Genomic DNA, 15,449 nt, shown 5'->3' with positions numbered 1-15,449 from the left:
TACTTCGGCATGAAATCGTATTGTATTTTTACCCACTTAGTTTTAACTTCTCCAGTAGCACTATCAACAGCTTGAATAGCCACACACTTATGATGTTCCTTCAACAAATCTACCTCCACTTTGAATGAGCAGAGCTAGGTCGTGTCTTATTTTTAGTAGCCAAATCTAATGTTAATGGCTTTCCTACTGCCGAAGCCATTGAAAATAACTAAGAATTCCCAAAATAATTAGGTGCTAAGGTTGGGAATGAAATCCAAGCAATTGCAATGCTCGTTTCTTTCTCCGGATCAAACCATGGATCCCATTTAAGTGTTCGCATTGGATGGGACCATTGAGATTCTTTAAGCCAAAACGCATGCTTAGACATGAGAGTTATGTAATCTTCAAACAACTTGCATCTACTCAAAATGTGTCTATTACACAAAAAACCAATAGTAGCATCAATTTTTAGTTCACACTGCCTAGCAAGTGAAATACGTAGAAATGGCATGTCGGGCACTCCATATGTAAACTTACCAATAACTGCATAGTGTAATTCCTTGTGAATGATCATCTAATTAATTTCTTCCATGGAATATTGAATTGTTGGTTCCCCAATATGCACGTATATGATAGGTTTCAATGGAGTAGGAGGCACAATATTTGTTTCTCCACTGTTTGAAAACAAACCAGTGGCCTGTGGATCGTTGTTGTTTAAAATTGCTGATTTTAGTAATTTTGTATTGTCTAGGGTGGGTTGGGGTGGAGCAACCTCAGAAGGAGGCTGCTTCATGGTTGGATTGGCCATTAATGGCCGGAAAAAGCTAGGGTTTGGCGTGGGGTTTTGAGTCTTGCTGTTGATTCTTTATTATTTACTCTGAATTTTTTTCCCAATGAATTAATCATGAATATTACCTCACTCTTACTATAGTAGTAATGGTTTATGCAAGGAATCTTGTGACATGTACATTGTGTCTTCATTCTGAATGTCGTTCTCAATTTACTTTTCTTCTTTTTGAAAACTTGCCAACTTTGCTCGTATATATTTTTTTTTGTATTAGCTTGACATGAATCCCTCAAAAATCCAGAAGTATGAAATGAGATCAGCTTCAAAGATTGCTAAGCATGAATTCATTCAACCTGGTTCCTTTGCAGCAAAGGGACGGGGAGGGAAAAGCTTAAGAGTAATGGGATCTTTAAGAGTTAATGTCGAACAGAGGACTCTAATTGCCAAAAATAAGAGTTGTAATACAACAACTTCTAAGTTGAATATGCTAGCTGAGAAAAATTTCAATGTGCACCATTATTTCGAAGCAATGGAAGACAATTTCCCCCTCTATCAAGAAGCTGAAATGACTCAAGAAGCTCACAGAAGTGACAGAAGCGGTCGAGGACAAAGCGTAAGAGTTACTGCTGAAAAGAGGACTCCAATTGGAAAAAATAGAAGTTGTACTCCAGCAACTTCTAATCTAAATAAGCCAACAAAGAGAAGTATCCTTGTGCCTCCTGATTTTGATCCAATGGAAGACTCCCTTTATCAAGATGCTGAAGTGACTCTAGATGTTCAGAGAAGTGATACTAGTATTTTATTTTCTTCTGTGTAATATTTCTTGTTGTTAGTGGACTTGAACTTTTTGTTTTGTTTGACTTACACTACAATTTGCAGGTCCATTTGAATCTCATAAGGCAAAAAAAGTGGCTGCAGTTACTCGAGATGTTCAGAGAAGTGAGACTTCTATTTAATTTCTTCTCTGTAATATTTTTCTTGCTGCTAGTGGGCTTGAACTTCTTGTATTGTTTGACTTACACTAAAATTTGCAGGTCCATTTGAATCTCAAAAGGCAAAAAAAGTGGCTGAAGTGACTCGAGATGTTCAGAGAAGTGAAACTGGTATTTTATTTTCTTCTGTGTAATATCTTTTTGTTTTTAGTGGGCTTGAACTTTTTGTATTGTTTGACTTAAAATTTGCAGGTCCATTTGAATCTCAAAAGGCAAAAAAGGTGGTTGAAGTTACTCGAGATGGTTAGAGAAGCGAAACTAGAATATTGTTTTTCTAATAAAGTCCAGTAGGCTTTTGGCCTAGGGCTAATTTTATAAATTTTATCAAAAAATCCAGAAGTCTGTACAAATGTAGCCAAAAAGGCTAATGGAAGTTACAAAATTTAAAATAATGATCAAATTAAGACTTATAACTTGTCTTAATTTGATATTACAAATTGTTAAAAAAATTCTAATAGAATGAAATTTGAAAACAATTGCTCCATAAAGAACTTCTATTTCTATATCTCACATGCTCTATATTTATCCCTCAATATGTACCAAGGCAGTACATTTCTAACTAATGACCAGTTCTCAGTAGGATGAGCATCCCGGGGTGCTAATACCACAAACTAAGAAATAGCCACTAAATAGAAATTGTATGCCCATGTGTACTCAAGAGGTCTGTAGTGTTCCATGTGCTCACTCATTAAGAGCAGCAATTCGACTTCATGTCCCATATTTGTAAATCGTGCCTCCAACCAGTTGTAATTTATAGATCTTCTACTGCAATTTCCATGATAGATATTGCAATATAAGCAGTTCTTGCAAATTACAACAGTGCAGCATTATCAAGATTTGATAGAGTTCCAGTTAGTCCCTCTTGCATTCAAAGAAACTGCTTTTGTAGCTTGTGATTGCCACTCTGCAGTTGTAAACCTCTTGGATTTCTGCACTTATTTTCCTGCTGCATCTTGTGCTGATCAGTAGCAGCTGATGCATCTTTGCCAGACCAGCTAGGCTGCCACCTGCAATGCAGCTCTTCAGCATCACTGCATAGTCTGTAGTACTAGCTGCAGCAGTACTCAAGCTGCAGTGGTTCCCTTCAGTTGTTGTATGTATAATGTAGCCATCTTCCAGCTTTCGTGTCCTCCTTTTGTTGTTGTGAGTCCATGCTAAGCTTGCACTCTCCTTGCCAAGGTACCTGCAAAACATAAACCAGTGTGAGAAATAAAGTACCATCATGTTCTCTCCTTGAACATGATGGTAGCGATCCCTTTCTCTCCACCTCACCACCCTTGTGTCTCCATGTTACATCACACCAACAGCCTGTTGCACATTATTAGTCTAAATCACCTTGTGCCAACAGCAACACTACAAAGTGACAGCACCAGGCTGCTCCTCTGATGTGTGTCTGATAGAGGAAGCAGTAGAACCTGTATCTCCTAAGCATGACTATGATGTTAATGTCATCACATCAGCCTTCAACTTGGTCCTACTGCTTTGTGTAATATCATTCTGTAGTTTAGCAAAAACCTCCAGCCTTCTCTGCATATTCAAACCCCTCCCCCCCCCCCCCCCCCCCCCCTTTTTTTTTCAATATACTCCCCTCCTGGTTACCACCAGGAATAATGGGTGCTGCATTTCTGACGCTTGCATGACCAAGAAGCATCAACTTACTGCACTGATCTGCAAGAGCATCAGTATGCCCCAGCAGTACTGTGCAATTTACTGCATTGATCTACAGTTGCACATCCTAATAACCAGCTTCTTCATTCCTGTCCACCTTTTGTTGCCCATGCCATGGAAACGAACAGGTCTGAGCCACTAAGTTTGCTGCTGAACTCCTTCCACACTACCAGGTCCGAGCCACCTAGTTTGTTGTCCATGCCATGCTGTTGCACCTCTGATGCTTGTCTGATAGACATGCTTGTCTAATAGACACAGCACCAACAGTAGTTTAACCTACTCCTGCTCCCATATTTTACTGTCCATTCCTCTGTATATGTTTCCAGCTGATGCCACATATGATTGACACCACTGAACTGAATAAGCTGTTGTATCAAACCTTCCCATTTGCTACTGTCCATCCCAGTTGATGCCTTATATGATTCTACAGTAACCAGTTGTAGTTCCTAACTGTTGTAGGAACAAATGCCACCAGCAGTTTGTGTGTGTGTTCCCCTCCTGATGCACACCAGCAGCAACAAATGCTGCCTTGTGCACCAACAACAATCAAACCAGGCTGCAAAGTTACAGCACCTTGTGCCTTTCCATGCTGCTCCTCTAATGCATGTCTGAGAAAGGCCAGCATTAGTGGAAACTGCTGTTGTTGTCCTATTCTATCTCCCATACCATGTTACAAACATGTTGCATTACTTGTTTTTGTACTTCTCCTTGCATAAACACTAGCTGTTCCTCCAACTAAACAATTGTCCACTGTAATCAACTGCAGTGCCTTGCAACTCTAACCCGCTGCTTACCAGCTGCTACATATCCACCAGGCTACACTAGAAACCAATTCCAACTCTGCAACACATCATTTCCATATACCTAGAATCCAGGCTCTCCACCCAAAAACAGTTTTAAATGAATGGTTCCATCAATATGTACCTTCCCATCAAGCATTTGAACCAAAAAAACCATATTTCCCATTTTGCCCCTGATCATGAAAAATCAGTCTTGATAATCCAAACCACCAGGTTCTCCATACAAACATATTTTAAATGATTGTATACATCATTATCCATCATTCTAACAAACCTTTCGACCTAAAAAACCATATTTCCCATTTTGCCCCTCATTAAGAAACTAGAATTTTATTTTCTTCTGTGTGATATTTTTTTGTTGTTAATAGACTTGAAATTTTTTGTATTGTATTACTTAGATTAAAATTTGCAGGTCCATTTGAATCTCAAAAGGCAAAAAAAGTTGCTGAAGGGGCTCAAGATGCTCAAACTAGTGAAACTAGTACTTTATTTTCTTTTGTGTAATATTTTCTTGTTGTTAGTGGCTTGGACGTTTTGTTTTGTTTGACGTACTTTAAATTTTGCAGGTCCATGTTAATCTGAAAAGACAAATAAAGTGAGAGGAATAACATTTGTAAGAAAGTTTTGCGACTGAAACCTGGAGAAAAGTTAAGAGTCACTTTCTACCAAAATTGAGTTGTTGGGCCAAATCACGCCTGATTTTCTAGACACTTGGGTTTGCTAGTTCGTGATTGTAATATGTGCCCGCTGCGAGTACACTCATGGTTGGACATCGAAGAACATAAGCTTGAGCACATGTGGAAAGCTGTTACTGTAAGTATATACAATATTGCTTTCTTGATTTAATAAAAGTGAAAATTTGATATGACAATTAATGTCTAGGTGATATATCACCCTCCCTAGAAACATTAAAAAAATTCTGTGCAGTAGACTCCTCATCCATATCAATTCTTCTTCTTTACCTTCCTGCTACTGCTACTTGCAAGTGTCCTTGAGAATTTTTTACTGCAACCTGATTTTGGCTTTTGACATTGGATTTTGAATGCTGCAAAACCTGTGCATTACCCAGTTGATTCTGCTTATTTGCATCATTGTGTACCACCTGAGATGACTTGCCTCCTGTATTACCATTATTCTTTTGTTGTTGCATCTGCTGATTAGAACCAGTAGCATGTTTGTTCCCACTGCTCTTCATCACTTCATCTGGCTGTTGTTTGTGAGCTGTAAAATTTTTATTTGTATGATGCTGCTTATGATTATTAGCCTTGGGAGACACATTATTTTCAAGTTCCTTGTCTGCTTGTTGCCTTGTTTGCACCACAGCATCCCTCAAGTGAAATGGAGTAACTGAAGCACTCTTAGTCGCATGAACTTGCTGTTGTTTGTGTACTATTTTTTCAGCCAGCTTCTCAGCACTCATATCCACGACTTGACTGATTACCTGCATTTGCACATCAGTGCCCACCTGCAGTTTAGTGCTAATTTCACTGGCAATATGCACCTTCTTCTGAGTATCTCCAGCTATACCACCAGTATCATTAATCAACATCCTTTTCCTGGCGTTGAGTATTAATATCCTCTTGTTCCCTCTACATAACTATAACATCATCATCTGTAGCCATTAATATCCTCTTGTTACCACATAAGCTATCAAATTTGTTAACAACTTGCACAGCCTTAGAACTTACTGTAGCAAGCTGTTTTCAACATTATTTCCAACAGTTTGCTTTACTGCAGGCACTGCTAGTTGTTGTTTATTCCCATCAACATTCTTTTGTCTCTGATTTTTCCTTTGGTTAGTTTGCCACTTATACACATTCTTAACATTGCCCACAACTTTCCCACTCTGTAACACCATAGTAGCATGATTCCTCACCTTGTTTGGGTAAGAAACTTTATTTTTGCCCTTGTTATTACCTTTAACAGGTTCTTTAGCATTGTTAACAGTTGAGACTTGCTTACCTTTATGTCCATTATTTTCTAACTGGTGTATAGATCTTTAGCCTTGTTGTTCTTCAATCTCCACATTAACGTTGTTTGGTTCTTTAACACCAGTAACATCCACGACTACATTATCACTATTTTCATTGGTTGGAAATAATTTCGGATGAATATTCAAACAAGAACTCTCATCAGGCCCTTGCAAACTACACTCCTTACAATATTTGGGCATGAAATCATATTGGATTTTCACCCAACGTGATTTAACATCAATAATATTAATTTGCACTCTTGTAGGATATTTCTCCAATAAATCAACCACCACCTTGACACGAGCACAACTAGTTCTCGTTTTATTTTTAGTAGCTGGATCAATCATCAATGGCTTCCCCACTGCTGAAGCCAAAGAGAAAAACACTTCCTCCACAAAAAAATGAGGTGGAAGCGCAAGGAAGGAAATCCAAACTAAAGCAATACTTGTTTCTTCCTCCGGAGTGAACGAAGGATCCCACTTCAACGTTCTCATGGGATAAGATAAATTTCTATCCTTAATCCAGAAGCAAGGCTTGGACATAAGTGTCACATAATCTTCAAAGAAGCTACACCTAATAAGAACATGTCTATTACACAAATATCCAATAATAGGCTCTCCTTTAAGTTGACAATGTTTTAGAATGGCCGTACGTAATGCATTAAGATCATTCCATTATGTTTTGGTAAACAATACTTGATATTGATTTGGAATATTGATTTTTGATCCTAAAACTTCCAGGTTACTGCTATATTTGGTGATCTGTAAATTGATGCCTTGTTTTCACTTATTCAAGACACTTCTGTTGATATTTTTCTCTATTTCAGGAAATATTTGACAGTGATGACATGATTGATCATAGAGGTCATGTTCTGCAACATATGAGAAAACTTTGGAATAATTGGAGAGGATCATTGCACAAGAAAATGAAATCGAAGTCATTGCATGAGGTTCTAAAAGATGAGGTGGCAGGAGTAGAAAAGAGTGATTGGCAATGGTTGGTCAAGGAGCATTTCTTATCTTAAGGTATGATTTCATAGCCATTAACAAATAGCATCTTATTTCAAGTGGCATGTGATTACTTTTCAAGAACAATTTATGGCAGGGCCAAAAAAAAAATCAGAATATTTTTGATGTATTCTTTCCACAGGACCCACAAAATAAAGTTGCAGTGATGTTTTTTATACTCTTTTTTTTTTCTCTATTTACTCTCTGCTACCTAGCTTCAAAGCTAACATTAAAAATAGAATCATTAAACTACCTTATAATAATTTCACTATTTTGTTGTTAATGCAGGAAGCAAGTACAAGAAACTCAGTCAATAGGTCTAAGGTAGTTATGCCTCATCGTACGGGTAGCAAACCTTATAGAGAGATTAATTACGAAATGGTAAGCAAATCGTGTAACCCTATGAGGAAATTTCCTCTTTGTATGAAAGATTTATGTGACTTGTTTTTTTAATTGTAAAGGGAGGCAAAGATGGTAATCCACCAAACATGGAAATTATTTTCTTTGAGACTCATAAGAAGGATGATGAGCTTGTCAAACCTGAAACCATTGAAAAATATGTATGTCTTTTTATAAATTTCATTTAACATCCTTCCTCTTCTTTAGTGTATTGCAATATTTTAAACATTCTTATATTTTATAGGCTGAAATCCAAGAGCTGATATAATCTGAACCGTCTCTTACTAATATTGAGGTAGTGGAAAGGTGCTTTGGATGTCAATGCAAAAGTCATGCAGTTGGATTTGGGGGTGGGATAACCGCTAAGGAGTTGAAAGGTGGTACCACCTCAAAGGCTGCATTATTGGAAGAGCTTAAAACAACTAAAAAAGAAAAGGAATGACTACAAAACCGCATGGATATTCTGGAGAGTAAATATGAACGGCTTGAACGTATATTGGTTCGTCAGCCTTCATCACCTCCACTAGGTTAGTAAATTTTCTGTCAGCTATTACATAATGCGTATTTCTCAATAGATTTAGTGATATGTTTTACAAGTGCTCCTCTTTGATAACGACTTTGCTAATGCAGTAGCCTGTTTTACTGTTATGATTTGATCTAGAGACTAGATTCAAGTGTTTTAATTTTTGAAATAGTTCTATTGTGTACGTCAACAGTTATGCATTCTTCTGGCATTTGAGATTTGTGCATTTATTTGTTAATTTTTTATGATGATGATGATGGCGTTTGGGTAAAAGAGCAGTTCATCGGATATGTCTATTTGGTTGAACTGTTTGTGAACAATTAGAGTTGCTTTGTGGAAAATATGCTGGGTAATGTTTGGACTATATATTCTTTCCGGATCATATAATGAACAATGGAACGGGTCGAGATCACCTCCAGTGATCAACCCTCCAGCAAAGGTATATATATATATGTGTGTGTGTGTGTGTGTGTGTGTGTGTGTGTGTGTGCGCACCCAAATTTGTGTAAGGTAATTAAAAATAAATGTGTGTTGATTGTCCCATAATGCACCAGGTAATTTCTAGTTGTGACTGTTTCAAGATGGAAGAAGCTTATTGTGATAGCTTTATTGATCATTTTTATCTCCACGTTGCCATCTTTCTGTTTTGAGAAATCAAAATGGTATAGATTAATTATAAGCCTTTAAGAATATGTTAGCTACTATATGGCTGAACCATTTTTTGTATACTTCAAATACAATCTATTTGCTCCTTTAGAAATTCCTTTCTTTCAAGTAGCAAAATGACAGTCTTCATTACTAATGTGAAATAGTTTTAGGGTCAAGCCAAAACCTTAGGGTGATTGATAGTGTTGAAATTTCATTAAGATTAAGAATGAAATGGCTACGAGTGAGAAGGATCTATTGGTTCGGATAATATATTTACTTTTGACATGTATAGAGGTATATTATGATAAATCTATGTTTTTCAACTGTTCTGTAGCTCTTTGTTGTTTTCTATTCATACTATGCTAACATGTTGATAGCTAATGCATGATATATTTGCTCCAATTGTTTGGCTAACTGGTGATTAAATTATTCCTTTATTTTTAAAACTTGGAAAATAGCTAGCAGGCATTCTGTTACTAAACTGACATGGATTATTCTTTTAACAGATCAAGAACTTGAAGATTGAAGAAATGTGCTTGAACAAAGTGCAGAGCAAGTTGAAGCGCATTATGTTTATTGTTTTATTAGTATTGATGCAGAGACGTCATTTGTACATATGCTACAATTTCCTTTTCTCAATTTTTAGGATTTGATGGATTTATTTTGTTGGACATATATACACGCTCACATTGCCGGTCCCAAGCCCGGATAAAGGAGGAGGGTTGCCGAGGGTCAATCGGAAACAGCCTCCCTACCCAGGTAGGGGTAAGGCTGCGTACATCTTACCCTCCCCAGACCCCACTATTGTGGGATTACACTGGGTAGTGACCATATATGTTTTTCAGTAGTTAATGTGATGTTTAGGTTTTTGTGCCTAACAATGAAATTTTATATGAATATCAATTATTTGGTATGTTTTAGGTTGCATGTGAAAGCATATAAAATAATACTACTTCAGAAGAGCAGGGAAAATTATGAATTATTTAATTATTTTTATTAAAATTTGCAAAAGGAACTTCGGTCGTTAAAAGTATTTTGATCAACGAAAGGAATTTCAGTCGCTAAAAGTACTTAATAACGACTGGAGTTTGTTGTTTTATTTCAAGGTTTAACGACCAGAGAGGTCATCAACGAAGGGAAATTTGGTCGTTGTAAGGAAGTACAACGACTGGATTAGTTGTTGTCGTTAAAAGATATTTAACGACTGGGTTTGCAATCTGGTCGTTAAGTTTTAACGACGGGGCTTTTAATGACCGGTGACGACCGAATTTTACCCCGTCGTTATTGACTTATAGGGACCGGATTTGATCTTTTAACGACCAAATTTCCCCTCGCTAAAGACCATTTCTCTTGTAGTGATCTTTCTTCATACCATCCCACCAATTAATTTCCTTGAGATCATGGTACATCTTTGTTGAGCCTGGGTGAATAGAATAGAGAGAGTGATGTGCTTCCCCCATAACCTGCTGACGAAGCCCTGCAATGTTAGGGACGCACAATCTACCTCTATATCGGAGTACACCATCTCCTGTAATCACAAAGGGTGTCTTTTCCTTCTGAGGTGTTGTATCTCGGTAATGAACTAAAACAAGATCCTCATACTGACGCTCATTTATCTCTACTACTAAGGATGACACCGCTGTGTCTTGAACTTTAACTCCTGCATCACCTGAATCTATCAATCGATCTCCGAGGCTAGCTAATTGATGAACTTCACAGACCATTTCTCTTTTCTCTGGCGGCACATACGACAAGCTACCCATGGAATTATGGCTAAGGGCATTGGCTACTACATTAGCTTTCCCAGAATGGTACATAATATCCATATCATAATCCTTTAGTAGCTCTAGCCATCGCCTTTGATGTAAGTTCAAGTCCTTCTGCTTAAAGATGTACTGGAGACTCTTATAATCAGTATAGATATCAACATGGACAACGTATAAGTAGTGCCTCCACATTTTCGAAGCATGAATCAGTACCGCTAGCTCAAGATCATCGGTTGGATAATTCTTCTCGTGCTTCTTCAACTGCATAGAAGCATAAGAGACAACCTTACCGTCCTGCATCAACACACAACCAAATCCAACACCTGAAGTGTCACAATATACCACATAGCCATCTGCTCCTTCTGGAAGAGTCAAAACTGGTGCTGAAGACAACTTATCCTTCAACGTCTGAAAACTATGCTCACAAGCATTTGTCCATTGGAACTTAGCTGATTTCTAGGTCAACTTGTCAATGAGGCTGAAAGAGAGGAAAATCCTTCTACGAACCTTCTATAATATCCTGCCAGGCCTAAGAAGCTATGTATCTCAGTTGGTGCCGTGGGCCTTGGCCAATTCGTCACAGCCTCAATCTTTGGGCCTCCAAACTAATGCCTTCTTTCGAAATAATGTGACCCAGAAAAGCCACAGAGTTCAACCGGAACTCACACTTGGAAAACTTGGCATACCACTCTCTATCTCGAAGAATTCCAACACTGTTCGTAGATGTTCTACGTGATCAGCCTCTGACGACGAATAAACCAAAATATCATCTATAAATAGAATTACGAACAAATCTAGGAAGGGTCTGAATACACGATTCATCAAATCCATGAATACAGCTGGGGCATTAGTTAGCCCGAATGACATAACACGAAACTTATAGTGGCCATATCTAGCCCGGAATGCCGTCTTCAGAATGTCCTCTTCCTTCACCCTAACTTCGTGGTATCCTGACCTCAAGTCTATCTTCAAGAAGTACTTGGCTCCTTGCAATTGGTTAAATAAATCATCAATCCTCGGGAGCGGATACTTATTCTTTACAGTCACTTTATTCAATTGCCTATAATCAATACACATTCGTAAAGAGTCATCCTTCTTCTTTACAAATAATACCTGTGCTCCCCGCGGTGATGTATTGGGTCTAATAAAGCCCTTCTCAAGCCAATCTTTCAACTGCTCCTTCAATTCTTTTAACTCCGCAGGTGCCATCCTATAAGGAGAAATAGATATTGGCTCAGTATCTGGCAATAAGTCAATAGTGAAATTAATCTCTCTCTCTCTCTCTTTCTGGGGGAATGCCTGGAAGCTTACCTGAAAACACTTCTGGAAACACATTAACCACAGGAACAGACTGAAGAGTCGGTGACTCTGCTTGAACATTCTGAACCCGAACCAGGTGATAGATGTACATTTTTCTGATTATCTTCCTTGCTTTAAAGTAGAAAATAAAACTACCCCTAGGCAAAGCAGCATTGCCCTTGCACTCTAGGATTGGCTCGCCGAGGAGCTGAAATTCGAACCATTTTTTCCCTACAATCAACATTAGCATAACAAGAAGCAAACCAGTCCATGCCCATAATAACATCAAAATCAATCATATCTAACTCAATCAAATCTGCTACGGTGTGGCGGTTACAAAATATAACAACAAAGCCCCGGTATACTCGCCTAGCTATAATCGGATCACAAACTGGCGTAGACACCTCAAAAGGTTTAATCAACTCGGGCTCTATCCTAAACTTGTCAATAACAAAGGGCGTAACATATGATAAAGTGGAACCTGGGTCAATCAGTGCATACACATCATAGGAGGAGACTGATACTATACTTGTAACAACATCAGGAGATGTTTCACGATCCTGTCTACCGGCTAGTGCATATACGCGGTGCTGAGGACCGCTCGATCTGGATGCTCCACTCCTTCCTCTGCCTCATCCTGGTGGTGTCTAAGAAACTTGCCCTGAAGGGTACACAATAGAAAAAGAACCAGCCACAGACCCTGTGGACTGAACCATACCCCCACTCTCTCTCATCGGACACTGCCGATCCTATGACCTGGCTGGCCACAAGCATAACAAAAATCTGAGACCAGCCAACACTGATTGGCATGTGGCTTGCCACACTGGGCACACCACGGCAAAGGGGGCCTCATCTAGCCTGACTCCGGTCTGTACTGAGAGCCTGATGCTCTAGAACTCTGGCCCGCTCCTAAATAAAAAGACCGATCAAACCTCGAACATGAAAACCGTGGAGGTGCACTCCCTACTGAATGGAATGGATACCGTGGATACTGCGATGTCTGTCCTCCCCTAGACTCACCCCAGATCTCTAAGGTCCTGGCCCTCTTGCCATGGCCCCAGTCACGGTCACGATCTGTCCTCCCTTTGTTTTGGTTTCAACTTGTGTTGGAAAGATGGCTTGTTTTCTCCTTGTTTCCTAGGTCATAATAATACCTTAAAAATAAGGAAACCAGTGGTTTGCATCCATTTAAGGTGGCAGTACAGTCTGAAGGGTATATTTGACCCCTTTCTTTGTGATATTTTAGACAATATATCCTGCTTTCCATTTTTAAATGTGTTTTTGAATCCATCAGTCTAAAGTTTAAGTAGAAGATAAAGACTAAACATAGTCATGATAGGTAGATGTGTTCTTTCTCATTTTGCCGCATTAAAACCGGCTAGGGATATGATGTACTTGGTAAGTTTTGAAGAAAGGACAACCAGAATAGGCCATTGTTTGAAAACATGTTTAAATTATGTGTACCCTAAGTAAAAAAGACCTACTTATTTCTTTTCTGCAATAGGATAGGGCAAGAAGAAAATGTCTAAAAGAATTTTGAACTATGAACTAAAAAATGTGAATCTTATGTGCATCCATGGGAATTTTTGTCCTTCTACTTGCTTATGTTGTTATAAGAAAAATGCAATTGCCATTCCTAAGGTTGTATATGTAACAGCCCAGGCCACCGCATGTAGAAATTGTCGGCTTTGGAGCCTTTGCCCCTCACAGTTTTAAAACGCGTCTACAAGGGAGAGGTATCTAAGCACTTATAAAGCACTCTTCGTTCTCCTCCCCAACCGATGTGGGATTCGCCTAAACCGATGTGGGATTCTCTTAAGGAAAGTCTTACACTCACCCCCCCCCTTGGGACTCAGCGTCCTCGCTAAGGTTTGCCCAACCACTGGCTCGACACCGGCTCTGATACCAACTGTAACAGCCCAGGTCACCGCATGTATAAATTGTCCGCTTTGAAGACTTTTCCCCTCACGGTTTTAAAACGCGTCTACAAGGGAGAGGTATCCAAGCACTTATAAAGCACTATTCGTTCTCCTCCCCAACCGATGTGGGATTCGCCTAAACCGATGTGGGATTCGCCTAAGGCACTTACACTACTTTTTTCACGACCCAGCTAAGGGCCCTGATGGGTACCCGGAGCTAGACTACCGAGCACCACATGTCATGCTCAGCCTGAATAAATACAAATCTCAATACGGAATTATCATGGAATAATCTGCATTTACTCCTCGAAATATAGGTATATACATAAGCCCACGAGGTTACAAAATAATACAGGATATACACCAAAGAGATCACAAAACACCTACTACCCACACATATGTATCTACGTGCCTCTACTAGAATTTTGAAATCATAAGGATGGGACAGGACACCGCTGTGCTCCAAATATGTGCGCAAAAGAGTATACCAAAAATCTGCAACTCCAGAGTAGTGGAGTGCTCCTGTATGTATGCTGATAGAGCTTGTAGATGTCTAGGTCGTCACCTTGCCTACATGTGGGCATGAACATAGCGTCCATAAAAAGAAAGGACGTCAGTACGAAAAACGTACTGAGTATGTAAGACATATATGACTACATAATAACGAAATATAGAAAGCATAAGAAGAAAGGATAACTATAACTGCTTGCTTCTTGAGGCGGAATCATGCATGCTTACTTTTACCTTTAAAACGTATCACACATACATACATAAACTGTCTGAATCAATAACATTAGCCCGCGTCCGGGGGGATCATCTCACGCCGCCCACTAGTGGTGTCATGTCCGGCCAAATAGGCACGGCGCTATCATTATCCATAAGCCTCCCACAGAAGTGGTGTTATGTCCGGCCAAATAGGCGCGGTGTTATCATTATCCATAAGCCGCCCACCGAAGTGGTGTCATGTCCGGCCAAATAAGTGCGGTGTTGTCATTATCCATAAGCTACCCACTAAAGTGGTGTCATGTCTGGCCAAATAGGCGCAGTGTAATCATACATATACATAACATAATGCTCGCATGTGAGCTCAAGAAAAGCTATAACTCTATCGGAGTGACGTAAGTTCGGTAACCTCCGATTATATTATGGAATAGTCATGATCGTCATGTCTCACCTTGAAAGAACTAGTGACATGAGGTGTGACTTACAACAATGAATAATAATCAAGGAAAACATAGAATAAGATCATAAACCTTATAAAAGCATCAACTCATAAACTTTGGAATCGTTAGAGTTAGAATCATTAACCTCATCATTATCATAAAACACATCCCATCACTATCTCATAAGGAACTCTTGACAATCTTGAACGTTCGACTCTTGGAATGTAAGATGGTCATGAAAATATCGAACAGACAATAATATAAGAATCATGCTTTTTTGAAAGAATGGGGCTAGCCTCACATACCTAGAAGTCTATCTAAACAGCTAACATATATTTCTCGAGCTCGTAAGTCTACAATCAAATAATATAGAGTACAGTTAGGCCATATACACCCCTTACTATTCATTCCAAGTACGAAGGAAACTTAGTGAAATTTGAGCAGCATTTCCCCTATAATTCTGTCACGACCCAACCCGGTGGGCCATGACTAGTGCCCGAGCTGGACACTCATATACTTACTTGTT

At 39.0% G+C, this 15,449-nt stretch overlaps 1 protein-coding gene and 1 long non-coding RNA gene across 2 annotated transcripts; both read left to right on the top strand.

The window, feature by feature from the left end:
* Nucleotides 1-830: 830 nt before the first annotated feature.
* LOC132605079 (uncharacterized) lies at nt 831-2,020 on the top strand. Its single transcript, XM_060318362.1, has 4 exons — nt 831-1,560; nt 1,646-1,705; nt 1,801-1,869; nt 1,951-2,020. Exons 1-4 carry the CDS (start codon nt 1,047-1,049, stop codon nt 2,004-2,006), a joined length of 699 nt encoding a protein of 232 aa, XP_060174345.1. The 5' UTR covers nt 831-1,046; the 3' UTR covers nt 2,007-2,020.
* A 1,293-nt stretch (nt 2,021-3,313) lies between these two features.
* LOC132605078 (uncharacterized) lies at nt 3,314-9,610 on the top strand. Its single transcript, XR_009569016.1, has 6 exons — nt 3,314-5,039; nt 7,026-7,224; nt 7,495-7,587; nt 7,668-7,766; nt 7,850-8,132; nt 9,283-9,610. It is a non-coding gene; the product is annotated as an uncharacterized LOC132605078 (long non-coding RNA).
* Nucleotides 9,611-15,449: the final 5,839 nt, after the last annotated feature.

The sequence above is a fragment of the Lycium barbarum genome, chromosome 8, assembly GCF_019175385.1.
Source record: "Lycium barbarum isolate Lr01 chromosome 8, ASM1917538v2, whole genome shotgun sequence".
NCBI lineage: Eukaryota > Viridiplantae > Streptophyta > Magnoliopsida > Solanales > Solanaceae > Lycium > Lycium barbarum.
Note: the sequence above shows the minus strand (reverse complement) of the source record. Positions and strands in the feature narration are given on the sequence as shown.